Here is a 26,803-nt window from a genome sequence, read left to right as displayed (position 1 = left end):
ATGGAAGGTGCCAGCCAGGCTCTCCATGCCTCATCGCCATGGCTCACAAAATTGAGGAAATCAAGGACTTTCTGCTTACAGCCAGGTGAAAGGATGCCAAGTCTGTCAAGATCAAGAAAAATAAGGATAATGTGAAGTTTAAAGTTTGATGCAGCAGATACCTTTACACCTTGGTCATCACAGACAAAGAGAAGGCAGAGAAGCTGAAGCAGGTTCCTGCCCCCAGCTTTGGCAGTGAAGAAGCTGAAATGAACCACGCATGCTGATTTGAACTGTACTGAAATCTTAAAAATTAAAAAAGAGAAGAAAGAAAGTGAAAAAGTCACTAAGGAGATAAATATTGAGGACAAGAGCAGTGAAACTTACCTGTGACTTTATATAAACTTAGATGAAGATACCCATTTAAAGATGGTCCCCAAAAGACAGGCTGTACCCTGAAGCAGGGAAGATAAACAACTCCTGGGGAGGCCAGATATCCCCTGGAAGGGGAGAAGCTGAACTGATTGTCAAGAAGATAGTTTTGGGCAAACAAGAACCATCTTCAAGATTCTAGAGTTTTGTGAGCAAGAGATGCCAAAATAAATCCTCTCGTGAGTGCTACATTCAGTGTCGCCGTTCGTTTCTGTTGGGGCCAACACTCTATTTGTTCACTTACCATTTACTGAATGTCTACCAAGCCCTGTGCTAGACTCTGAAGACAGAGACCCGGATGAAACATTGTCCATACCTTCAGAGAGATTCCAGGCTGGAGCAGGAAGACAGACATGTAAAGTGATTCTTACAATTCAGAGTGGCAAGGGTTCTGATATAAATTTCCACAGGGTGCTACAGGAATACAGGAGAAGGGTACCTGTCCCTGCTGTGTACACCAAGGAAGACTTCTTGGAAGAGGTGACCACTTGAGCCCAAAGAATTTGTGGGAATTAGCCAGGTGAAGGAGGGAGTAAAGGGCATCCCTGGTAGTGGAAAGAGCAAGAACATGGGTGGGGGACATGGGGGTGTAGAAACACCATGGCTTGATTGAAGCAGTCATTGTCAGACATTGCTGGAGCTACAGGGATGAGTGTGGGCTCCATGAAGGCAAAGCCCTCTCTTTGTTCTGTTCCCCATTGTTACTGCAGTATCTGTGCCTGGCACACAGTAAAGGTCAGAACTCCAGTAAGGAGTGTGGGAACAGAGGGGAGGAGATGGACTCCTGGGCTGGAGTGTGTGAGTGACTGAAGAGTGTATATGTCTGAAAGGACTTTGGCAATGAACAAATGCGCTGAAAAGTGAAATTTCACATTCCTTGGGGTTTTGCCTTTTGGGAGTTTCCTATTTGTAAAAATACAGATTCATTGCTATTTGACATTGGAATTGTACAACAAAGAATGTTGCTCACCACCCGTTTCTACAAGGATTAAGTCATTAGCCACTGCAGTGATTGACCGACAGTGCACCCTGACAGGAATTCAGGATGAAAACCAGGATGGGGCACTCTGTACTTTAGAAAACAGGCCCCTTACATAGTTAGGGTGTATATTCAGGAGGAATTTTAATGAACCCAGATTCTTGCATCTTCCCACACATAGTAAAGCACTAAAATCATGAACTGAGATACCTGTTACTTGTGACTAGCAGTAACCGTTTACCGAGATGTATGCTTGACTGCACGTATTCCCTCACCAAAATCATATGTATCCTGGCCTCTCCCTCTATGTCTTTGAAGCAGTTCCTCAGAGTTACTTAGAGACTCTTTCCCAGGCTATTGTCCTCAATAAGGTCCCTGAATAAAACTGAAACACACAATTCATGTTGTGCGTTTTCTTATTTCCATCGACAGAATGGTCAGAAATACATGCTGAGAAGAAAAAGGAGGTCTAGGGTAGTTAAACCTAAAAGTAACTTACTTATCCAGGAATCTAACCTTCCATCTCCTTTCTATTTCCACAAATGCCCTATATCTTCTGAAGGCGCCCACCTGGAACCCCTGCCTCTCCAGAACCCAGCCGAGAATCAAGACTGCCAAGCCACAAAAACAAAGGTCATAGAGTCCACAGCGGAGCAGGTAATTTTCTCATTTAGTGTCTCTGTATTCTTATTTTACCCAGAGTTCTAATAAGTTTAGTCGTCTGGGTTCCAAGGTAGAGAATGTATAAAGCAACAAATTAAACAGCAAATTGACAGGAGCAAGAAGCACAGTTACGTTCGTAGTTACCGATTGCTGGACATCTACTGCCTGCAGGGCACTTTACTGGCGCATGCCTCATCAAGTCCACTCAATAACCCCCAGAAACGGAGGCTCCAAGAGGGGTAAATAACTTACCTAAGGACACATGGAAACGTAAGCAAACCTGGCGGATAGGAGGAACCAAACCCGTGCTCAGTGCCTAACCTGCAGGAGGAATTAAAGAAACAGCAGTCTGGGGCCATTTTGTGTGTGAGATAAGCCCTTCTGGTTCCCACAGATAGCAACGTTCAGACACAAAGGGTCATTCCTGGAATCGTCATGAGAAAAGATTGCATTTTGTCCACTGCGCTCTGTTCAGAGTAAGGGAACTATGTGCTACATTTCAGAAATATCAGATAAGTGGGTGAGTTCTGGCTTTGTCCATGAGCTGTGACCTTGAGCACACTGCCGCTTTTCCTCCTCTGATGGTGAGGGTTATTGTTTGAACCAACAATCTCTGAAATTCTTTGAGTTCCAGGCAGCTTGGACCAACTCCTATCTCTTGGAAGACCTTGGCTGTGGAACCCAGGGTCCATTCAGGACTGAGAGCGCCACCTGGTGATTCAACCTTGTAAGTGAGATTTTTCACTTCCTCCTGTGCCCAGCCAACCCAGTCGACAATTCCAGTTTAGACCTGCAGGATGGTTTTTTTCCCCTAACTCCTTGAAATTGCTTTTAAAATGTTGTGAATATGTGTATTTTCCTGGTTAGAGGGTACATAGATTTTCATCACAAGTTTCTTAATCCTCCCTTTCCCCAGTCCAAGTTTTTACTTCTGTCAGTAAATGTGAGGCCCAGAGCAGAAGTGATTCATTCTATAAACATGGGCTGGAGGCTGTGACTTTGTTTGGAAAGTTATTTTACCTCTCTGAGCCTCAACTTCCTCATTTGTAAAATGTCGATAAGATTTGTACCTCCTTCTGAAGTCTGCTCAAAGAATAGGAGGAGAACTTCCATAGAAAGTGTGCCTGGCAAGAGCATTATTATATATTATGAGGAAATTTTCTCAAAATCTTGCAAGAAGTCAGCCATTGGCTGGAAAAGCCAGGATGCAAGTAGGTACTGTGTCTCTGCCAGTTTAGCAGAGACAGGGAATTCTAGACAGGGAATGAAAAAAATCTTAGAGTGGAATTAAGTTTAATGCACTTGTCTTTGAGAAATGGGGTGGAACTTTTGCAAGGTGGGAGAAAGAATTGAAGCGAACAAAGATCAGATTCTGGGACCCTAAGAGGTTGGGAATTCCTGGCTACACAGCCGAAGGAGTTTGACTGAAATCTTTGGAAAAAGAAAAAATAATGGCATAAAACGCTACCTGACCACGTTCCAGGCCAGTGCCTTGGCATACTGAGAGCCCAATCAAAGTAAAGAGAGGCAGGCTTTTGTAAAATGCCAGCATCTGCTCATAGTAGAGCATCAAAGGAAGCAAGGACAATCTTTTCTCCAGAAGACGTGAGTGGAATGATGGTTAAGGCAGAGAGGAAACTAGAAAAGAAGTGCCCCAAGTTCTCTGAGTCCCTTAGTTGCTTAAATACCTATTGAATGTCCATCAAGTGATGAATGGATAAACACTATGTGTCATCTCCATACCCTGGAATATAATTCTGCCATAGAAAGAAAGGAAATACTGATACCTGTTACAACACGGATGAACACATTATGCTAATGGAAAACTTTATGCTAAGTGAAAGCAGCCGGCCACAACACACAGTGTTTGGTTTCATTTATATGAAATGTCCAGAATAGGCAAATCCGTAGAGACAGAAAGCAGATTAGTGTTTGCCAGGGGTTGGGTGTGGCGGGTGGAAGGAATTGAGAGTAATAGCTAAAGGGTAAGGGATTTCTTTTGGGGGTAAAACAAGTCTAAAATTGATTGTGGTGATGGCTGACAACCCTGTGACTATACTAAACACCATTGAGTTGTAGACTTTAAATGGGAGAATGAAAGTGTGTTATGTGAAACATACTTCAACAGTGATGTTGAAAAAAACTCTCATTGAACGTCACACATCTGGGTAATCACAATAGATGGATCCTCTATCATTACATAAACTTTGAAAACAAGTGTTAACGGGTATGTAATATTCCAACGGGTGCATATTAGGTAACCAGCAAAGACTGTAGTCTCCAGAAGTTGGTGAGACTGGTTGTCCCTGGGGAAGAGGACTGAGGCCTGGGGGAGGTGGACAGATGGCTCACTTTCAAGATATAATTGCATTACAAAAGTGCTTGGAATTTGTTTGTTTGATTTAACTTTTTATTCACAAACACCAATGAAGTATCTATGTTCTCTGTCCCATCTATATATCATTTTTCCCCTCATTGTTTTGTCACTTTCCCATTTTTTTTCTACTTTAAAAAAATTTGTGGTAAAATACACATAACATAAAATTTACGTCTTGGGAGTCCCGTGGTGGCCTAGTGGTTAGGATTCCGTGTTTTCGCTGCCATGGCCCAGGTTCAATCCCTGGTCGGGGAACTGCAAGCCGTGTGGGCGTGGCCAAAATAAAAATAAAATTTACCGCCTTGACCTTTTTTTTTTTAACCTTTTTAAGTGTATGGTTCAGTGACATTAGGTACATTCACATTGTTGTGGCACCATCACCACCATCCATCTCCAGAACTTCTCCTCTTGCAAAATGGAAATGACAGATAAATGAAACATCTCCCCATTTCTCTACCCACTCCTCACCCGCTCTACTTTCTGTCTCCAGGAACTGGATTGCACCAGGTACCTCTCAAATAAGCGGTGTCATACAGTATTTGTTCTTTTGTGACTACCTTACTTCACTTAGCACAATGTCTGCAAGGTTCATCTGGACTTTTTTTTAAACCATTAGCATTTTATTAGTTTTCCGGTTAAAAAAACTAGTTAGTTGTCAAAAACACACAATGTCTATTTTTAATATAAAGTTAGGGGAAAAAAGTAGGAATGAAAACTGTAAAATGTCATCACAACTTCATAAAAAAAAAGAAAACCACACATTGGAACGCAGCAGAAAAGTTCCTGGTGATGATAGTGATTACTTCTGGATGACTTATGGTTACATTTTCTTTTCTCTCTTTGTTTTTTCATTATTCTAGACTAAGCATAACATGCTCGTGTTTATAATCAGGAACACAGCAAATGCTATCTAAAAAATAGACAACTTCAGGAAAATGCTTCATCCCAGCTTTCTCAGGATACTCTGAGATTATTAAGTTCTTCTGTCCCCATGAATTCAATACCTTTGTGACTGCCAATCCACATGTCCCGATTTGGAGTTAGGAAGGTAACATTTATGTTGGCCGACAAATGCACTCAATAAGTGAGAGTGAGAGCAGGAGTTGTTTTGTTTTTTCCTTTGGCCACGCAGCTTGCAGGATCTTAGTCCCCTGACCAAGGATTGAACCTGGGCCCCTGGCAGTGAGAGCGCAGAGTCCTAACCACTGGACTGCCAGGGAATTCCTGAGAACAGGAGTTTGATGGGAGAATGTATTCACCTGAGTCATGTGGTACAACTGGCTCCCAGCAGGTCTCCTCCTGGATAATCCTGTTGTTTCCCACCTTGGAGTCGTCTTATGGGGGGAAAGTGGTCTGTTCCAGAGGTACTGGCTCTGGAGAGCTGCCTATAGTTCAGTAACTTCACAGTGATAACTTGTAATTGGTTGTCGTGGACGTATTTACACCATGGAAATTAGTGGACACTACAATCATCCTCACTGCCACCAGCCGAGCATCTGTGGTTCCGCATTCACCAGCACAGGCTGGGCTCCTTTCATCCTTTAGGATGAGTGAGCCATGCATCTCTTTTCAGCTGCTGGTTGCCCATTTCTCAGGGCACTGGATGATCACTTTCCTCATGCCTCAGTAAGCAGCATTTTATCTTCTGAGGGTGGATCTGCTTCCAAGTCCCGTGGTTCTTTGTCACTTGGAGACACTGAACTTCAAGCTCTTGGTCTTGAGTCCAGAGAGGAGACGCTGGGCTTTGGTCAAAAATAGATTCATTTTGCAACTCTGTATTTTTTGTTTTCCCGTCTCATCCTGCCAGCTTTGTTTTTGGCCGCACCTTGCGGGATCTTAGTTCTCAGATGGGGGATGGAACGCAGGGCCCCAGCAGTGAAAGTGTGGAGTCCTAACCACTGGACCACCAGGGAAGTCCCCCAGCCAGCTTCTTTTTGGAACTTCGCCTGATTTGGAACTTTCTTGCTACAGCACCTGCACCTCAATTCTTTTCTTCTGGGCAGAAGGCAGAGGAGAGGTGAGAGAAGGTGGTGTTTGGGGAAGGGTTAGCAGGCTGTCTTCTCCAGAGAAGAAGCCAGGTTGATTTTGTTGCCCCTGGTTTCTGAGGCACCAGCCTGTGGGTCCCCGACCCATCCAAGAAGGCATGAGTAGGATTTTGACATCCACCTCCTAGTAATGCTTTTTTTTTAAATTAATTTTTTATTGCAGTATAGTTGATTTACAATGTTGTGTTAGTTTCTGCCTGTACAGCAAAGTGAATCAGGTATACATACATATACATATATCCACTCTCTTCTAGACTCCATTCTCATATAGGTCATTACAGAGCACTGAATAGAGTTCTCTGTGCTATACAGTAGGTTTCCATTATCTTTTATATATAGTAGTGTGTATATGTCAATCCCAATCTCCCTTTTTATTCCCCCTCCATAGTTCTAGTTCTATAGTTTTATAGCACACGGTAGGCATCCCACTAGACAGACCTCTCAGTAATTCTTGAAGTGAGGGGTCCAGAGCTGGACCTGAGGGGCCAGGCTGCTATCTGAGCTGTTCCCAACTGGCCCGCCCTTTCTGAGCCCCCAGGAGAGGTTGACCGGAGAAGCATGTTGTTGCTAAGAAACCTTTCAGCATTACCTCTAGGGAGGGGACTTGGCAAGAGGAGTAGTGGGGCGGAAATAATAGGTGGCTGGATGGCTTCAAAGACCCAGGCTGCAGGAGCGCTGGCTCTGGAGTCAGGCAGGAGCCCCACCCCATTCCTCCCACCAAGACTGATCAAGATGACACTGCCTCATGGGACTTTCCTGGCGGTCCAGTGGTTAAGACTCTGTGCTCCCAAGGCAGGGAGCATGGGTTCGATCCCTGGTCGGGGGAACTAAGGTCCTGCATGCAGCACAGGCGTGGCCAAAAGAAAAAAAAAAAAAGATGACACTCCCTCAGACCTGGGTTCAAATCCAGACTCCCCCATCTACTTGAGATGTAAATTGGCCGCTCTGAGCCATATGTCAATTGGGAAGGGTAATGAATGAATGGACACAAAGCACCTAAAATAGAGTAAGTTTTTTCAATTCTTGGGAGGCGAAAATGAAACAAAACAAAAACAGCCATGTGTAGCAGGCTGAGCTGAGAGGTGTTTGAGCCTCATGTTTAATATCTGGTTGCAGGATTTAGGAGTCCTGACAGGTTCTGTTGGGGCGCATCTCAAATGACAGACCCCAAAGCAATGCTTTAAAGACTTTTGAGTCCCTTACTTTATCTTTACGGCCATCCCATGAGGTAAACATTGACTATAAGGTGCAGATAGGTGAAACTAGGGCTTTGAAAGACCCCTACCTTGCTAGAGACCCCACAGTGAACCCCCAACTCACCCCCAATGTCACTGTTCTAGGTAGGGCATTTTCCACTGTCCAGAGTGGCCTGAAACACAACTGGATGTTACGGCAGGGCACTTCCTAACAAGTCCTGTCTCAGAGTCAGCAGCAGCCTTCCCCAAACCAGAGAGAGTGGGTGCTTCCTGGGCCAGCTCTGTCCCACACTGAGTCGTCTGGAGGCTTCCTTTGAGCCCTGCTCAGGGAAATGCCCATGTCTGCTGGTCTGGTGACATCCAAAACATCCAGGCTATAAAGAAAAAAATACTGCCTGCCATTCCAGTTCTACAAGGATTAAGCCGCTAGCCACTGCAGTGGCCCACAACAGTGCAACCTCTGGGGAATTCAGGATGGAGAAAACAGGAAACATTCTGTGCTTTGGATATACAGGCCCCTAAATGGTTAAGATGCATATCTAAGGAAAACTTTCAAATGACCTCCAATTCTTGCATCTTTCCGTACATAGAAAAATGCTAAAATCATTAACTTAAGATGTCTGTTCTTCGTTGTTATCAGTAATCTTTTGATGCTTGACTACATGTTTTTCCCAGCGAAAAAGATCATATACATCCTGGATTGTACCTTACCTCTTCGAGTGGTTCCTCAGAGCTAACTGAGAGACTGTCTCTGGGGCTGTGGTCCACAGTAAGGTCTCGAAATTCAACTTAACTCACAACTTTTACATTGCACATTTTTCTTTCAAGTAGACAAGACCATGGCAGCCTTTGTGTAAGTGACAAGATTGGAACTTGGTTTGGCAGGAATTGGAGTCAGACAGACATGTGTTCCAGACCTGGCTTTACCACCAACCGGCTTTGTGACCTGGAGCTTAACTTCCTAGCTGTGGGTTTCTCACTTGTAAAATGGGATTGAATGATTCTTTAGGTCCAAGGGTTGGAGGGAGGGCCCAGTGAGATTAAGTTTCTAAAACTGCTTTAGAAAAAGGCCCCAGCTATGCAAATGTGAGGTGCTCTAATCACTGTTGTAAAATATCCTGTGGGAGGTTGATCCTTGTAGGAGTGGAGAACTGGTCAAGAGACTGTCCATTTGATTCAGCAAATATACCAGGAGGGTGTGCTCTGAGCAAGTCCCCCTGTGAGGCACCAGTAGGGTCACAGAAAATTCCAGACCCTCAGCTGAAAACTTGCCACTTATTAATTGTACTTATATCTTGTTAACTTCAGGTGAGGATGTGAGGTGTTTGTCAGGAAAGCTTGAGCAGCTTCAATATCAAAACCAATCAACTTTCATCGGTCTATTTAACAAATATATATTGGGTGGTAACCAAGGTGCCGGGCACGGGGAAGACAGGACCGTGTGTCCTGGACATACTTTACTTTCCATCACCAAGTAAAAGATGAAAAACAGAAACAAAAGGGGGAGAGGAAGGAGGAAAACTTTGAGGAGCTGGCTGAAGAGGTAAAATCATTGAGCAGAAGAGGAAAAAAAGGAACTGTGCAGCATCATGGCTCAGTTCATGGGTGAAACATACACTTTTAGTGGTTTCAAGAGGATTTCCTCATGGAAAACGTATTTCAGTAAGGGGCCTTTGGGCAACAGATCGAATGATTTTCTTAATAGCATTGTTTGTTTTTTCCCCAACATTTTATGATGAGATGAGGGGGAAATGTTCAAACATAGAAAAATCCAAAGAAGGGGAACACTCCCATATCCACTTCCTAGAGTCTACAGTTAATATTTCACTCTATTAGTTGCAGTTTTGTTTCTTTCAAGAGGAAGTTTCTGGTAGGGCTGTTTCAAGGATCAGCTCTTCCTGAGTGTATCATAACCGTGTTTTCCCTAGGACAGAAGGCTGGGATGGGGGTGTGGCAGGAAGAGGGGGATTTTAGGCTGGGAATGAAGTTCTCTGGGAACCAGACTGGATGGGGGTGGGGGAACTAAAAAGGAAAAACAAAAAAGCTCCCGGAACCCAGTTCCGCTGCCCTGGCTCTTACTGTGTGGTCTCAGCCAGTTAACCGGAGGACCAGAGTCTCGTGGCTGCTCTTGGCTGGAAGGTCTAAGGGATCATCTTTCTCCTGCTCTAGACTTGCCTTCCTTCTGCAAAGGGTAGAGAAAGGCAGCGATGGCGGCCCTGGCGTCCGCCCGGGGCACAGGAAAACAACTAAGAATCCCTAGAACAGCTAAGCCGAGGGGACCCTGAATTCTGCCCCTTGGCAGGCGACCCCTCCGGCTCGCGACGCTCCTCCGGGCGCCGCATCCGGAGCGCCCGGGAGGTAGCAGCCGGCGGGCCGGGGCGAGGGTGCCGTCCTGCAGCAGCCGCAGGCCTTTGCCCGGCCCAGCCCGGCTGAGTGGGCTCGGGGAGGGACCAGCGTCTGTGCTCCTCCCCAGGCCTGCCCCGACCCGGCTCGGCGCGCCCCGGCGTGCGCCCTTTGCGTAAAGCCCTCCTCCCGGGCCAAGGTAGAGGAAGTTGGGCTCCCGCCTGGATGGGCGGGAGGGAGCCTAGCTCCTGTTGTTTTCCGCCAGCGGGAGTGGGTGGCGGGCGCAGGGGGCGGGGTGCGCCCTCCCACCCCGGGCCGGGCGCTCGGGAGAGAGAATCGCGCTCGGAGCCCAGCGCAGCTCCCAGACCCTGACATCGGGCTCACCCCAAGCATCCTTCCTGGGGGTTGCGGAAAGTGGAGTTACTCTGTCGTTCCGAGGACTTGGGAGGAGCACTCAGTACTACCGCAGGAGCAGGAGTCCTTGGGGGCGCGCACCCAGCCAAACCGGAGCCTGCGTTTCCCGAGGGGCCCCTGCGCGCATCTGGGGCGAGATGGCCGCAGGCGTCCGGGCGTCCGAGCCCCGGGTCCTCGTCTGCCTCGGGGCGCTACTGGCCCGCTGGGTCGCCGCAGGTAAGGGGCTGCGATCTGGAGGGAAAAGTTGAGTTTTGCCAGTCAACGGTGGGGAGGGAGAGCCGGGGACCGAGTTCCCTCCGACTCTGCCGGATCCAGTTGTGCCGCGGCCCCGAAGTCGCCCCGGGAGGATCTTGAGTTTCCTGCTTGCAGCTTGGCTTTTTGCAGGAAGGAATTTTCCCGGACGCTTGATAGAAGGCGAGACATCCCCACCCTTGGAGTGGGCAGCCGGCGAGGCTCGAGGGGCCTGCGGAGAGGTGATGGGAAAATTGGGGAAATCGAAGATGGGAGTTTTGAAGATGGGAAAATTGAAGAGGCGTAAAATATTTATTTTTATTTTTTTTAAGCGTCGGATGTAAATTCGCGTTCTGGTTTTACGTGCTGCGATGGTTCTCAAATTCGAGGCTCCTTTATTTTCCTCTCCTCCCTCTGCCCAAGGTTGAACTTGCACCTGTAACCTGTGAATTTCCCTACACACTCCTGCAAGCCGACCTGTGTGGACTGTCGCAAAGTTGTGCTTTTCTCCTTCACTTAAATAACAAAACAAAACAAAACTTTTACTTTGAAATAATTTCAGACTTACAGAAAACTTCCCCTACACTTGACATCACCTCTTACACTTGACATGATTGGCGAAAGGTCTTAAACGGTTCATCTCTGCTCTGCCTTGTAACAATAAAGAATAGAGGGTTGCTTACAAAAACATATAGAATTTTAAAAAGATTGAAAAATTACTTTTGAATTTAATTCACCAGCGAATGCATGTGAGAGGACTCGGGTTGAGGGAAAGGAGATGCAGTTTCCCAGAATACTTGCAGAGTCCTATTTTCAGGGTTACCCAGTCCAGCACACCCAGCTGATCTCTTGTAGGTTCCTAGAGGAATTGCCTGCCCTACCCCGAGCTTCCTAGCAGCAAGTGCCCAAACTTCCTAATTGTGAGGCTCTCCCATGTTTTTATTTTGCTTTGTTTTTAGCAATTATTTAAAAATAGTAAAATTTCTCATGAGCTAGATTTCTCGTTTAAATGGAAAACTCTGAGGATCTGGCAGCACATGGCCTGCTTTCCCACGTGGAACTGAGCAGTGGTTACCCATTTTCATCTCGGGCAGGTGACTGCAAATTGGTTCCCCCTCTCCCTGCTGCAGTACTTACCCCTGGCCCGCTACAGCCATGGACATGACCTGCTGGCCCCTCCAGGCATATACTTAGTGGTCACTGTGCTGTGAGGAGGAGAAGCGGACACACGGCCTCCAACTGGCCGACCCTGAAAGTTAAAGGTGATTGTGTATTCCCTTTTCCCCAGCTGTGTGCAGCGTGTACCGCACTGTGAATATCAAGGGCCTCGGGACATCAGAACCCTGAGCTGAAATCTGTACTGGAATGAACTGGCTACAGCTCACCTCACAGGGAGGCTTCCTCCACTGCCATGCCCAGTTATTTTGATGCCCAGGCCAAGTTCACCTTTGTGTACAGTGCCAGGGGGCTTGCCTCGCTTGATGTATTTTTGGTTTTTTATTTATTTTATCTTTTAAACTTTATTATTTTTTATTAATTTTTATTGGAGTATAGTTGCTTTACAACGTTGTGTTAGTTTCTGCTGTACAGCAAAGTGAATCAGCTGTAAGTATACACGTATCCACTCTTTTTTAGATTTCCTTCCCATTTAGGTCATCACAGATCATTGAGTAGAGACCCCTGTACTACACCTTTGTATTTTTGTTCTTTGTTTTTCAAGTCGGAAGTTGTCTGGGGGGAAAATATTGTCTTTCTCCTGTCACTTAACTCTGGACAATGTTCATGCCCCCCACTGTCACCTCAGGTTGTAAACCTGGGGTCATTCCGGGGGAAAGGTTGGTAGGGAAAAAAATAAATGTTTGAGTACAATGTCAACTCTGTAAATGATAATATGAAGGCAGCGCTGGGACATGGTTGTTTCTGTTGCCCCTTCCTTTGGTCCGTATTCTGCATTTAAGGTTGGGGGACCTTCGGGGACCCTCTGGGCACCTGGTGGACGACTTCTAGTAACACAAATTGTTACTGTGTCTTATTGTCTCACCCTTCTGGTTGGGAGACCAGAGTAAATTCCTGTGACCTGGAGCATTGAAGACCTGAATAGCAGTCCCAGCTCTCACAATGGCTTGTGTGGGACCTTAAGTAAATCACTTAATCTTTCTGAACCTCAATTTTCTCAACTGTAAAATGAGGGGGTTTAGGATGATCAATCATGGAACTAGTGCACCCTCAGGGACCACTCATTCCTTGTCCATGTCAGACATCACTAATTGATGACTGTAATTCTTCTCCACTGAGCCCTGACTCAGCCTGCCCTCACCTTTAACCTCAGGACTGAAGGATCTCTAAGGTCACTTTCAGTGGTTAAAAAGAATGGAGTGAGCAAAGCCAGGAGAAGTGAAATGCCTTAAAATGGTGTATTTTGTGGTTATGTCATTCTACTCCTTGGAGGAGAAGACGATGTTAGCTCAAGTTCCAAGACTAAAGTTTCGCCAGGGCTTTTGCCAAGGAGCCGGGGAAGGGGCAGGTCTGCAGATCTCGTGAACACACGTTACATCTGTAATTCTTCCGTACTTCTCTCCTCAGTGGGGATTGCCACTGAGAACTTGGGTCCCCAGGCCTAATTGTTTAAAAATAATTCTCACTTGCTTTTTAAAGTGATTGTTCAGAAGCGTTTCTTGCTTGTTTCAGAATCTCTAGCATTAGGTGACATTTTCTGCCTTCCAGCAAGTGGCTTAGAATTTTTTTTTTTCCATCTTGCCCTGGCTTTGGGGAATGGTGTGGCCAAAATGGGGAAAAAGTCAGAACGTCCTGTGGCTCCAGGCTGACTGATCTTTCAGAGGGATCCCCTTCTAACCAGACAAAAGGCCAAATACAGATAACTGTTACTCTTTCTTTTATGAAAGGGAAGGTATTCCAAAGGCAGGTAGCAGTTAATTTTTTTATAACAACCTAATGGAGATATAATTTACATAGCATACACTTCACCCTTTTAAACTGTACAATTCAGTGGTGTTTAGTATATTCACAAGATTATGCAACCATTACCACTAATTCCAGAACACTAATTCATCACTGCAAAGAGAAGGCCACTACTTAAGTATTAACAGTCACTCGTCACTACCCACCCCCATCCCCAGACAAGCCACTTCCCCAGCTCTAGACAATAGCTAATCTACTTTCTATCTCCATAGATTTGCCTATTTGGACATTTCATATAAGTGGAATCACACAATATGTTGTCTTTTATGACTGCCTTCTTTCACTTAGCATAGTGTTTTCAAGATTCATCCATGCTGTAGCATTCGGCCTTTTTATAGCCTAATAATATTCCCGTTGTATGGATATACCACATTTTATTTATCCATTCATCAGTTGATGGGCATTTGGGTTGTTTCCACCTTTTGGCTGTTATGAATAACTGTGAGCATGCATGTACAAGTTTTTGTGTAGATATGTTTTCATTTCTCTTGGATATACACCTAGGAGTGGAATTGCTGAGTCATATGATAATTTTAACCTTGTGAGGAAATGCCAAACTCTTTACCAGTGTAGCTGCACCATTTAAAAATCCTATTAACAATGTATAATGGTTCCAGTTTCTCCACATCTTTGCCAACACTTGTTATTGTCATTGATTTTAGCCATTCTAGTGGGTGTGAAGTGTTAGGTTTTTTTGTTTGTTTGTTTGTATTTTGCTCTACGTGGGCCCCTCACCGCTGTGGCCTCTCCCGCTGTGGAGCACAGGCTCCGGACACACAGGCCCAGCGGCCATGGCTCATGGGCCCAGCCGCTCCGCGGCATGTGGGATCTTCCCAGACCAGGGCACGAACCCGTGTCCCCTGCATCTGCAGGGGGACTCTCAACCACTGCGCCACCAGGGAAGCCCTTTAACGTGGTTTTGATTTGCCTTTCTCTAGTGACTAATGATGAGCATCTTTTCATGTGTGTATTGACCTTTTGTCTATCTTCTAGAGAAATGTCTATTCAAATCCTTTGCCCATTTTTAAAATGTATTAGTTGTCTTCTTATTGTTGAGTTGTGAGAGTTCTTTATATATTCTGGATACAAATCCCTTCTCAGATGTGATTTGCAAATATTTTCTCCCAGTCTGTGGGTTATCTTTTCACTTTTTTTTTTTTGGTATCCAAACTGTGTTTATTGGGATGGTTTCCCATTCATCTTGATTCAGGGAAATTTTTTTTTTTAATTATTTATTTTTAACATCTTTATTGGAGTATAATTGCTTTACAATGGTGTGTTAGTTTCTGCTTTATAACAAAGTGAATCAGCTATACATATACATATATCCCTATATCTCCTCCCTCAGGGCGCTTTTAATACTGCTTCTGTCTAAAGGAGCATCCTTCTGTAAGCCTTGCTTTTCCTCCTGTAGGCTGGCAGAGGACAGTGGAGCAGCCAACACACAAAACTACTGTCTGTGCATATGGCTAAAGATGGTGGTGATTTTATAGCATCCTGGACATTTCACGTCCGTGAAATAGGAACTGGGGCTCTGCACCAGGCGCTTCTTCTTGTGTTTCTTCTCCTCTTCCAGAGAGGGATGAAGGAGATCCTTTGCGAGAAGCATGTTCTCATGGGTAGATCGTCACCGCTGGAAAGGTCTTTTCACTTTCTTGATGGTGTCCTTTGCAGCACAAAAGTTTTAATTTTGATGAAGTCCAGTTGATCTATTTTTCTTTTGTCACTTTACTTTTGGTATCATATCTAAGAAAACATCGCTTAACCCCAAATCACAAAGATTTATTCTTTTGGTTTTTTTTCTAAGAATTTTATAGTTTTAGCTCTTACATATAGATCTATGGTCTATTTTGAGTTAATTTTTTTTTGTTTTTTTGACCTTGCCACTCGGCTTGCGGGATCTTAGTTCCCTGACCAGTGACTGAACCTGGGCCATGGCAGTGAAAGTGCTGAGTCCTAACCACTGGACCGCCAGGGGACTCCTGATTTTGAGTTAATTTTTGTATATGATGTGAGGTAAGGGATCCAACTTCATTCTTTTGCATATGGAAATCTGATTGTCCCAATACCACTGTTGAAGGCAGTTTATTTTGTAATGAAATATCATCTTTCACAAAACCCCAATATATTCACGTACTTTGAAAACTTCTGATGTGGTGGGAAAAGAACTGAATGGAGAAATCTAGACTCTAGTTGCATGCTGCTCCCTTCTCATTGTAGGACTTTGGGCCAGCCCACTTCCCTTCTTTGCATCACACTTCTCTCATCTATTGAATGTGACAGCCTGAGTAAGAGACCTTGTATTTGGGCACTGATTGTGGAGGGGGCTGGAAAATTGTGACACTTCTCAGCAAAACTGGCTGCATTCGCTTCTGTTTACCTGGTGGCAGTCTTATGCCAAATCAATTGCCTTAGCATTTGTCAGTCTTTTTTGTTTAATTTTTAAAAAACGTTTATTCAGCTGTGCCAGGTCTTAGTTGCAGCACACGGGATCTTTTAGTTGTGGAATGTAGGATCTAGTTCCCTGATCAGGGATCAAACCCAGGCTCCCTGCACTGGGAGCGGGAGTCTTAACTGCTGGACCACCAGGGAAGTCCCAGCATTTGTCAGTCTTGAATGAGCATCAGAATCACCTGGAGGGCTTGTTAAAGTGCAAAGTTCTACCTTCCACCACCCACCCCTGGTTTGTTTCTGATTTAGATGTTCTGGGTGGGACCTGATAATCTGCATTTCTAACAGTGCTGCTGCTGATCTGGGCTTTTCCTTCTGCCTGGGAACCCCAGCTTCACCTTCACCTGGCTAATTCTTTCCTGTCCATCAGATCTCAGTATGGCTTCCTGGAGGAAGCTTCCCTGACAAAAACCACAGCTGGACTTAGGAGCCCCTTCTCTGAGCCACTGTTGTGTTATTTATCACACTGCATTGTAATTGCCAGTTTATTGTCTGTTTTCTCTGCTAGACTGTGAGATCCTGGTGGTCTCTGTTTTGCCCACCATTAGCTCCCCAGTGCCTGGCACAGAGCATGCCCCAAAGTCCTCACCGTGAGCTTGTTCTTGCCTGGAGCTGCTAAGAGGTCTTGCACTGGACTCGAGATGGAGAGAGACAGAGAGAGCAGCAGGAAAGAGGGAACAAAGCCAAAGCCCTCTTCCTTCCCCTCTTCTGGATTGCTAGGCAAATAAAACCACTGGGGTCCTGTATCAGTTATTTATTACCACAGCAATGCTGCATAACAAACAATGACAAAATGGCAATAAGTGCTTATTGCTCAAGGGTCTGGCATGGTTGGTCAGTTGGCTCTGCTGATCTTGCCTGGGCTCACTCACATGTCTGGGCGTCCACTGAGTGGCTGAAGACTGATCTAGAATGGCCACAGCTGGGAGGATTGAGACAACTGGGGACTGCACCATATAGTTGTCATCCTCCCCCTGGCACATAAGCTAGGCATGTCCTTCTCAGGGTGGTGGCAGAAGGTGAGAGTGAGCAAAGCCCAATTACACCAGTGCTTTTTAAGCCTCTGCTTGAACCGCATTTACTAACACCCCTTTGACCAGAGCAAGTCACATGGCCCTGCCAGAGTCAGAGTGGGAGGGCGCCACAGAGTGACATTGTGAAGGGCATGGATAGTGGGGAGAGGGGGTTATTAGGGCTGTTTGCAATTGTGATTCACCACAAGTTCATTACTGTCAGGTACTGGCCAATTATCCCGACAGGGTGGGGCTCTGTGTGTTATTGCATCTCAAAAACACATGCCTGATTTTTAAAAAATCTTAATGAAGAGGGACTGTGCAAAAAGGGAGATCAAGAAAGGTGGGGCTTCCCTGGTGGTGCAGTGGTTGAGAGTCCGCCTGCCATTGCAGGGGACACGGGTTCGTGCCCTGGTCCAGGAAGATCCCACATGCCGCGGAGCGGCTGGGCCCGTGAGCCATGGCCGCTGAGCCTGCGCGTCCGGAGCCTGTGCTCCGCAACGGCAGAGGCCACAACAGTGAGAGGCCCGCGTACCGCAAAAAAAAAAAAAAAAAGGTGGTAACAGCCTGACCTTTCCTCACTCAGGACTGGAGGCTGTCGTCATTGGAGAAGTTCACGAGAATATCACGCTGCGCTGTGGCAACATCTTGGGACCGAGGGGCCTCATAACCTGGTACCGCAATGACTCGGAGCCTGTCTTCCTCCTGTCCTCCAATTCCAGCCTCCCGCCAGCCCAGCCACGCTTCTCTCTGGTGAATGCCAGCTCCCTGCACATGGAGGCGCTGAGCCTGCAGGATGAAGGGAACTACACCTGCTGGGAGGTCCTGAACGAGACTCGGTGGTTCCAGGTGTGGCTGCAGGTGGCCAGTAAGTGGTGGGTGGGGACTGAGACTGGCTGGCGTGGCGCTCAGAGCCTGGGACCCGAGGAGGCCTTTGGAGTCAATGGCCTGGGTTTCATTCTGGGCTCTGCTACCTGCAAGCTAAATGACCTCTCATACCTGTTATTTCCTCATCAGTATAGTGGAGATAAAAGGGATTCTTGCCTCATAGAATTGCTGTGAGGAATAGATCCCAGTTTATCTATATACAGTGCTGTAAATGCTCCTGGCATATTAGTTAGCTTGTTAATATCATCCTCGCTATCAATCTCATTTTATTATGCAACAAAGTCAGAGTATAACATAATCAAGTCAGACTGACTGAGTTCCAGTCCTAAGGCTAGGTCACCTTGAGTAAGTAAGTAGCTTAATAACTCTGTTTTTCAGTAGCTTTGGTTTTTCTTATTTGTTAATTGGGGACAATGCATTGCATACCTTATCAGGTATATGCTCTTATGCTGTAGCGCTAAATGCAGGGCTTGGTATGAGCTACTGTTACTACTGTCTTTCCTAAATCAGTCTGTCAATATATATGCATGAATTTAGAGCAAGGGTTGGCAAATCATAACCTGTGGACCATTTCTAGCCTGTTGCTATTTTTGTATGGCCTGCAAGTGACAAATTTTTTTTTTACATTTTTAACGGTTGAAAAAAATCAAAAGAAGAATGATATTTGTGACATGTGAAAATTATATGAAATTCACATTTCGGTGTCCATAAATAAGGTCTTATTTGAACACAGCAACACTCATTCATTCCCATGTTATCTCTGACTGCCTTTAGTGCTACAACCTCAGAGCTGAGTGGCTGTGGCACTGATTGTATGTCCTGCAGGGCCTAAAATATTTACTCTCTGGCCCCTACAGAAAAATTTGTTGGTCACTGGTTTAGAGGGATATCCACATTCTATACCCAGGGTGTGTCATTGAGTAGAAATACCCATGTGATCACTATTGCTCCCTGATTCTCTCATCTATAAATTATTTACTCATTCCTTTAGTCAATATGTATTTATTGAGAGCCCAATGCCAGGCACTATTCTAGGCACTGGGCCACAAGAATGGACAGGTCAGAGAAGGTCTCTACCCGTGTGGAGCTGACATCCTAGTAGGAGAAGACAGACAATAAGCAGGTAAACAAATGCATCAGGCAGTTTCAGAGTGACAGGTGCTGTGCAGAGAATTGAGATGGGGTGATGCGATCAGATCCTCTGAAACACTTTACATTGGTGGGTCAGAGAGGAGCTTTTGGAAAGAGTGACATTGAAGCTGAATGATACGTAGGAGCCAGTCACATGAAGATAAGAGAGAGGGATCCAGGCAGAAATTGAACTAGTGCAAGATGGGTTGAACATGGTGCGTTTGTGGATGAGGAGAAGGCTGGTGTGGTGGGAACCCTGGGTGTGAGAGGGCAGGACGTGTGAGACATGGAAGGCAGGGCCAGACCATGTGGGGCCGGGTAGGACTGGTGTTATGGGTTGAATTGTGTCCCCCAGACAGATAGGTTGAAATCCTAACCCTCGATACCTGTGAACGTGACCTTATTTGGAAATAGGGTCTTTGCAGATATAATCAACTTAAGATGAGGTCATTAGGGTGGGCACTAATTAAAATTGACTGGTATCCTTATAAGAAGAGGAAAATGCACGCAAAGACAGTGACACAGGGAGAATGTCGTACTGTGGCAGAAGCAGAGATTGGAGTAATGTAGCTGCAAGCAAAGGAATGCCAAAGATGGACGGCCATAACCAGCAGCCAGGGAAGAGACAAGGAAGGGTTCTCTCCTAGAGCCTTCGGAGGAGTACAGCCCTCCTAGCACCTGATTTCATACTTCTGGCCTCCAGAACAGTGGTAGAATCAATTTCTGTTGTTTTAAGCCATCTGGTTTGACTTACTTTGTTAAGGCAGCCCCAGGACACTAATACACCTGGTCAAAAATTGGGATTTTATTCTGGGTGCAGGAGGAACTCCTGGAGCTGTAAGCAAGCAGGGATGTGGTATCAGTTGAATTACACGTGGAGAATGGATGTGTGCGGTCTCAAGAAAGACTGGTAAAATAAGAAACAAGGAAACCAGAAGCAACTATACTCCATTAAGTTCTTTTAAAAGAACTTAAAGAAACTAAAAACAAAGAAACAAACAAAAAACCACACAAGGAAGCCAATCGGCGGTGTAAGATATTAGTGGCCAGAGTCAGGGTAGCAGCACTGACCTTGGTGAAAATGTACAGGTTCAGAAAATATTTTGGAGGTACACCTGCAAGATTTGCTGGTGGATTAGAAGTGGAGGATGAAGGAAAGAGAGGCTTCAAGGACACGTCTAGATTTTTGGATGGTTTGTACGTTTTCCACCAGCTCTTAAGGCTTATGGAATTTGCGAATGCAGTGTTTTTGGGTCTGGAGACGCCATGGATGAATTGCTGAATGGCCAGGAATGAATGTGGGTGTATCAAAAAATGTCACCCAATTTGGCCCAGTTCTGATTGGTTCTCACTGTGAGCCCATGGGCGGGTGCCAACAGGCCTCCCTCACTCCAGCTGTCAAACGGTAATTAATAATTCCTTCGGGAGAAGCCCTCCTGCAAGGCCACGAAGATGAGCCAGCTCTGCCTCTCTGCAGCCCTTCTAGTCTTCCTGGGCACCCTGGTGGCCAGCACCCCAGGGGGTGAAAACAGCAACCAGGCCCAGGCCCTGCACCCTGCCTTCTGCCTGGAGCCTCCCTACGTGGGTCCCTGCAGGGCCCTGTTCATTGGGTACTTCTACAATGCGAAGTCCAGGCTCTGCGAGACCTTTGCTTACGGCAGGGGCAGAAGGAAGCAGAACAACTTCCTGGATAAGGGAGACTGCATCAGCACCTGTGGTGGCCGCAACAGGGCTCAGGAGAGCCGGGCAACTGTGCTCCCCTGAGATGGCAGTCTTAGGAGGCCCCAGGGCTGGGCTGCTGCTGCTTCTGAAAGATTTGAGCCTCCTCCTCTACTTCCTTCTCAAACCTACCTTCCTCAGCAGGACCCTGCCTCTTTCCTCACTGCATCCTCACCTTCATACCCCTCTCCACCATTACTGCACTCCTTGGAGGGGGTAGCGATGGAATTTCTGGCATCCAGTTCTGAGCGTCAGTGGTGGCAGAGGTTTTTTTCAATAATGAACCCCCTTTCCCCCCCCACACACACACAAAATTCCTTCGAGACTTGCCTGGAGGTCCAGTGGTTAAGACTGTGCTCCCAACGCATGGGGCACGGGTTCGATCCTTGGTCAGGGAACTAAGATCCCGCGTGCTGCACGGTGCGGCCAAAAATAATAATAATTCCTTCATGTCAGTCTTGTCAATAAGTGTCTTTGCTTTTGACCTCAGAGGAGTAAGGTGGCATTACAACTTTGGGGGCTTTTTTTTTTTTATTATCACTCTCTGCGGTTTATGATGATTTTATCTGACACTGACTTATTAATCATTGGCTAAGTTTATTGGAGGTTGGATTAGTTTCATTATTGCCCTGTAGGGAGATAAATGCAAGGTCTTCTTATGATGAAAGTGAATTTACATAAAAAAAAATCACTAAACTCAAATGGTGTTTTGAGCTCCCTGAGTTACTGTGGTATGATTTGTGTTAAGGAAACTTCTTCATTTGGAAACATAGGGGGTCCCTGACTGGTGTAGGGCTTGTTCGTGAAAACAGGACACAGGCTGTCTTAGTCAGTTTGGGCTGCTATAACAAAAGTAGCATGGTCTGGGTGGTTTAACAACAAACATTTATTCCTCACAGTTCTGGAGGCAGGGAAGTCCAAGATCAAGGTGCCGGCAGATGCAGTATCTGGTGAGGGCCTGCTTTCTGGTTGGCAGATGTGTGTCTTCTCTCCTTGGTGGAGAACAGAGAGGGAGGAAGCAAGCTCTGTGGGGTCTCTCCTTATAAGGGCACTCATCCCATTCATGAGGGCTCTGCTCTCATGACCTAATCCCCTCCCGAAGGCCCCACCTCCAGATGCCATCACACTGGGGACAGGCTTCAGCATGTGAATTTTGGGGGATACAAACGTTCGGTCCATAGCACAGGTGTCCTCCGGTTTCACAGACACCAGGGCCCTCTGGAACGTCAGGCCTCGTCCCCATTCCACGAGAGACCCCGGGCCAACACCAGACCCTTCTGGGCACCAGGGAGCCCCTTCTTGCTCCTCAGACAGTGGCAGAAGGGGAGGCCTTGGCATCTCAGATTGGAATTCAGCCCTCATTTCTGCATGGAAGATTTAGGAAAATGCATTAGGCTTGACCCAACCACTACTTCTGGGAGGGTGGTGATGTTGCTGAGTGGCTGAGGGCATACACTCTGAGGCCCAGCTGCCCGGGTTCAAACGCAGGTCCTGCTGGCTGTTGTCTTTGTGACCTTGGGGAAGTCGCTTGAACTCCTCCAACCTTAGTTTTATCATCTGTGAATTCAGGGGTAATGGTGGAAGCTAGGCACAGATTCCCTGCACACATTCATGAGATAAACACGCACAGACTTCAGCATAGAGTTGGGCACACGGTGTATATGCACTTGGTCCATGTTACCTCCATCAACTGGTTAAGGAGGTGACGGGATTCTTGTGGGAAAAATGCATCTCAAGTTCCCATCCGTGAGTACGTCTGGGCTTTTCGAAGAAGACCTTCGTGCCTCTTGCTTTTCCCGTCTTTCTACTGACATGGTTGATAACTTAGTCTCTTAAGGAGAAAAATTTGGAAATATTCTAACATGGCCTTGGAAGCTAGGGGAAAAAAATCTGAGATGTGGCAAGTTGTTATCTGTACGTGACTTTGTTTTCTTGTTTTGTTAGAAAAATTTTTTTTCTTCCAGCTTTATTGAGGTACGATTGACATGCAGCACTGTATAAGTTTAAGGTGTCCAGCATAATGACTTGACTTACATACATCATGAAATGTTGACCGCAATAGGTTTAGTGAACATCCATTGCCTCATATAGATACAAAATTAAACAGCAAACAATTATTTCCTGTGATGAGAACTCTTAAGATTTACTCTCTTAACTTCTATATATGACATACAGCAGTGTTAATTATATTTATCATGTTGTACATTACATCCCTAGTACTTATTTATCTTATAACTGGAAGTTTCTACCTTCATCCAAGTTCCCCTCCTACTCTTCACCTCTGATAACCACAAATCGGATCTCTTTTTATGAGTCTTTTTGTTTGTTTGTTTCTGAAGTATAAGTGACCTATAGCATTGTTAGTTCCTGTTACACAACACAGTGATTTGATATTTCTGTACATTTCAAAATGATCACCACAATAACTCTAGTTATGACCTGGCTCCATACAGAGATATTACATAATTATTGACTATATTCCCTGCACTGGACGTTTCATACCCATGACTCATTTATTTTGTAACTGAAAGTTTGTACCTCTTAATTTCCCTCACCTTCCTCCCCTCTGGCAACCAGCTGTTTGTTCTCTGTATCTATGACTCTGTTTCTGTTTTATGTTTTTTCATTTGTTTTATTTTTTAGATCCCACATATAAGTGAAATCATACACTTACGACTTTCTCCATCTGACTTATTTCACTTAGCATAATATCCTCTAGGTCCTCCATATTGTCACAAATGGCAAGATTTCATTCTTTTATGGCTGAATAGTATTCCATTGTATATATGTACCACATCTTCTTTATGCATTCATCCGTTGATGGACACTTAAGTTGCTTCCATATCTTGGCTATTGTAAATAATGCTGCAGTGAGCATAAGGGTGCACATATCTTTTCTTTTTTCTTTTTTGGCCATGCCACATGGCATGTGGGATCTTAGTTCCCTGACCAGGGATGGAACCCATGACCCCTGCAGTGGAAGCATGGGGTCTTAACCACTGGACCACCAGGGAAGTCTCATATCTTTTCTAATTAGTGTTTTCATTTTCTTTGGATAAATACCCAGGAGTGGAATTGCTGGATTGTGTGATAGTTCTGTTTTTAATTTTTTGAGGAATCACCATACTGTTTTCCATAGTGGCTGCACCAGTTTACGTTCCAACACCAACAGTGCACAAGGGTTCCCTTTTCTCCACACCCTCTCCAACACTTTGTCATTCGTTGTCTTCTTAGTAATAGCCATTCTGACAGGTGTGAGGTGGTATCTCACTGTGGTTTTGTTTTGCATTTCCCTGATGATCAGTGATGGTGAACATCTTTTCATGTGTCTGTTGGCCATCTCTATGTCTTCTTTGGAAAAATGTCTATTCAGTTTCTCTGCCCATTGTTTAATCTTTTTTATTATTTTGATATGGAGGTGTATGCATTAAAGACTTAAATGTGAGACCTGAAACCATAAAACTTCTAGAAGAAAACATAGGCAATATGCTCTTTGATATCGGCCTTAGTACTTTTTTTTTTTGGATATGTCTTCTTAGGCAAGGGAAACAAGAGCAAAAATAAACAAATGAGACTACATCAAACTAAAAAGCTTTTTGCACAGTGAAAGAAACTGTCAACAAAACAAAAAGGCCAATTACTGAATGGGAGAAGATAGCTGCATATGATATATCTGATAAGGGGTTAATATCCAAGATATACAAAGAACTGTAAGTGACCTTGAATGTGTGAATGGACAGAGATGCTGCAGAAACATGAAGCTGGCTGTATGAGGGCTGGGAGCTTTCTCCCTCCTTACCACCTGGATCTCTGCTTATCCATCAGTGGGCATTTGGTGCCTCTGCCTTCTAGGGAGTGAGGTTTTCTATAGGCCTGGGGTGATACAACCTGTCTGGAATGGGCACTGCAATGTGACTTTGTTATTCATCTCAGGAGTAAGAACTCTGCACTGTTCCTTGTTAAGTTAATGATGCAGTTGAAGAGTCTTGCCATTGAGATTGGGACTGCTGCTTCTGAGGGTACAGAAATCCCTTAGTCCAGAGCAGTTCAGGATTGCCACAGCTGTTTATTTCACTGACTTACCTACCCATCCGCTTCTGCCTCCAAGTCAGGTGGATACGAGGTTAGAACCACTGTGTGTTTACCTGCAGAAAGCCTGGAGTGGGTGGAGCGGGTAGCACAGCCCTTAACATATTCCGGTAGAATTTGTGCTTCTTTCAAGAGATGATCCCTTAGCCACTGGGGAGCTGAGTGGCACACAATGCCAGACTCTCCCTGTGTCTATTTTTCTCAGGCCCAGCAAGTGTTGAGGGAGCATTTGAGTTGGTTGGCTCATGGGCAATGAGGAAGCTGGTTTGTATCAACCTCCAAGAGCCCCTTTGGATTTGGGGTTTGGAGGATGGGAGTGCTCCTGTTTAGCTAGTAATGTGGCTGCCAGTCCCAACTTCCAGGAAAGGGAGTCTCAGGAAAGCCCCATGTTCCCCGACTAACTGGGCCCATCTGATTTGTACTCGTTCTGTGATGGTGATGGTGTCACTGTGCCCTATCACAACATAAGGTCCTAGGGAAAGGGGATGTTGGGCATACTGAAGAAAGATTGCTGGCCCCGTCAGAAGATGGGATGAACTTTGCCCAAAGATTGATTAACCTGAGTCTTGCCAAGCTCATCTGAAGCAGAGATGTATGCTTGTAAGAGGCTGAGGACCTCTGGGTTTTGGTCTTCTGGACAGAATCAGTGGTCACTAGGGAGGTGGGGAGGCAATGCGGTTGTTATATTCACCTCTATGTTCCATCTCCTTCTTCTTTTTTTTTTTTTTTTTTAATTTGGCTGCGCCACACGGCTTGCAGGATCTTAGTTCCCTGACCAGGGATTGAACCTGCGCCCTCGGCAGTGAAAGCGCAGAGTCCTAACCACTGGACCACCAGGGAATTCCTTATGTTCCATCTCTAAGTGATATCAAAACACTCTGTAAGTTTCCCCAAGGATCTTGTCCCACTGTGGAACAACAGGTACACCCACTGGTTAGCAGAGGCTAGTCAGTACATTCTTAGGTCATTTTCAAATAAAAATGCTGGTGTGAAGAATAAATGTAGGAAAATAACTTTTCGTCTTGTCAAAGAACCCAAGATACAAAGATGGGAATCTCCTATTTTGTGGGTCCCTGAGATGTAAATTAACTCTTTGAGACACTTGACTGGCTAACCTATAGTTATGGTGGGGAAGGAAAGAAGTGAGTTCTGATGTCAAGAATGACTACAGAGAACAGGAAGGCAGCAGCAGTAGTGGATTGTTGTAGAACAGGAATCAAACTTTTTCTGTAGCGGCCAGACGGTAAATATTCTAGTCTTTCTGAGTCAACAGGTAAAAACGAGGATATCATATAAGTACTTATATAACAAGAGAGAAAACAAATTTCCACATTTTTTTTGTTGACAAAATTCAAAATATAATAATAACTGAGTACATTTTTTTTTTTTTTTGGACGCACCGTGAGCCATGCAGGATCTTAGTTCCCCAACTAGGGTTTGAACCCAGGCCATTGCAGTGAAAGCGCCGAGTCCTAACCAGTGGACTGCCAGGGAATTCCCATAACCTAGTACAATTTTTGGTAGTGCAGGCCTACTAATGAGAAGAATGGGATTCTTTGGGCGGGGGAGGGATAACATTTCACTTAGTTGGGGTTCAAAGTTAGTGTTCTCTCTCATCAAATCGATTGTGGATGTTCATCTGTACATACCGTCTTAGCTTGTAGGCTGTACAAAAACAGTGGGCCGTTTGCCGATGCATGTTCTAGAATCAATCTACAAGTATACTACTGTTAATAATGTCAGATAACATTCATAGAACATTGACCACATGTCAAACACCAGGCTAAGTGTTCTGCTTATATTCTCTCATTGGATCCTTCAATAACCTGGTGATAGAAGTTACTCCTGTTCTTTTCATTTCATAGGAAGGACAG

At 45.3% G+C, this 26,803-nt stretch overlaps 1 protein-coding gene and 2 pseudogenes across 6 annotated transcripts in view; 2 read left to right on the top strand and 1 right to left on the bottom strand.

Moving 5' to 3' along the window:
• Positions 1 to 38: 38 nt before the first annotated feature.
• LOC307196802 (large ribosomal subunit protein eL38-like) lies at positions 39 to 252 on the top strand (annotated as a pseudogene). Its single transcript has one exon. The product of its transcript is annotated as a large ribosomal subunit protein eL38-like (transcript).
• Positions 253 to 9,855: 9,603 nt separating this feature from the next.
• Positions 9,856 to 26,803, top strand: part of VSIG10 (V-set and immunoglobulin domain containing 10) — a 37,493-nt gene continuing 20,545 nt past the window's right edge. For 2 of the 4 annotated variants that reach the window (XR_013831214.1, XM_079942076.1), the window contains exons 1-2: positions 9,856 to 10,644; positions 17,689 to 17,970. Coding sequence is in view for 3 of the 4 variants with exons in the window: in XM_079942076.1 (XP_079798202.1) it covers positions 10,566 to 10,644; positions 17,689 to 17,970 (361 nt within the window). In the remaining variant the exon portion in view is untranslated. The remainder of the gene's footprint in view (positions 10,645 to 17,688; positions 17,971 to 26,803) is intronic. The other 2 variants (XM_079942074.1, XM_079942075.1) reach the window with 2 other exon arrangements.
• LOC307196765 (small ribosomal subunit protein eS27-like) lies at positions 14,696 to 15,264 on the bottom strand (annotated as a pseudogene). Its single transcript has one exon. The product of its transcript is annotated as a small ribosomal subunit protein eS27-like (transcript).

This window comes from Stenella coeruleoalba, assembly GCF_951394435.1.
Source record: "Stenella coeruleoalba genome assembly, chromosome: 14".
Classification (NCBI taxonomy): domain Eukaryota; kingdom Metazoa; phylum Chordata; class Mammalia; order Artiodactyla; family Delphinidae; genus Stenella; species Stenella coeruleoalba.
Note: the sequence above shows the minus strand (reverse complement) of the source record. Positions and strands in the feature narration are given on the sequence as shown.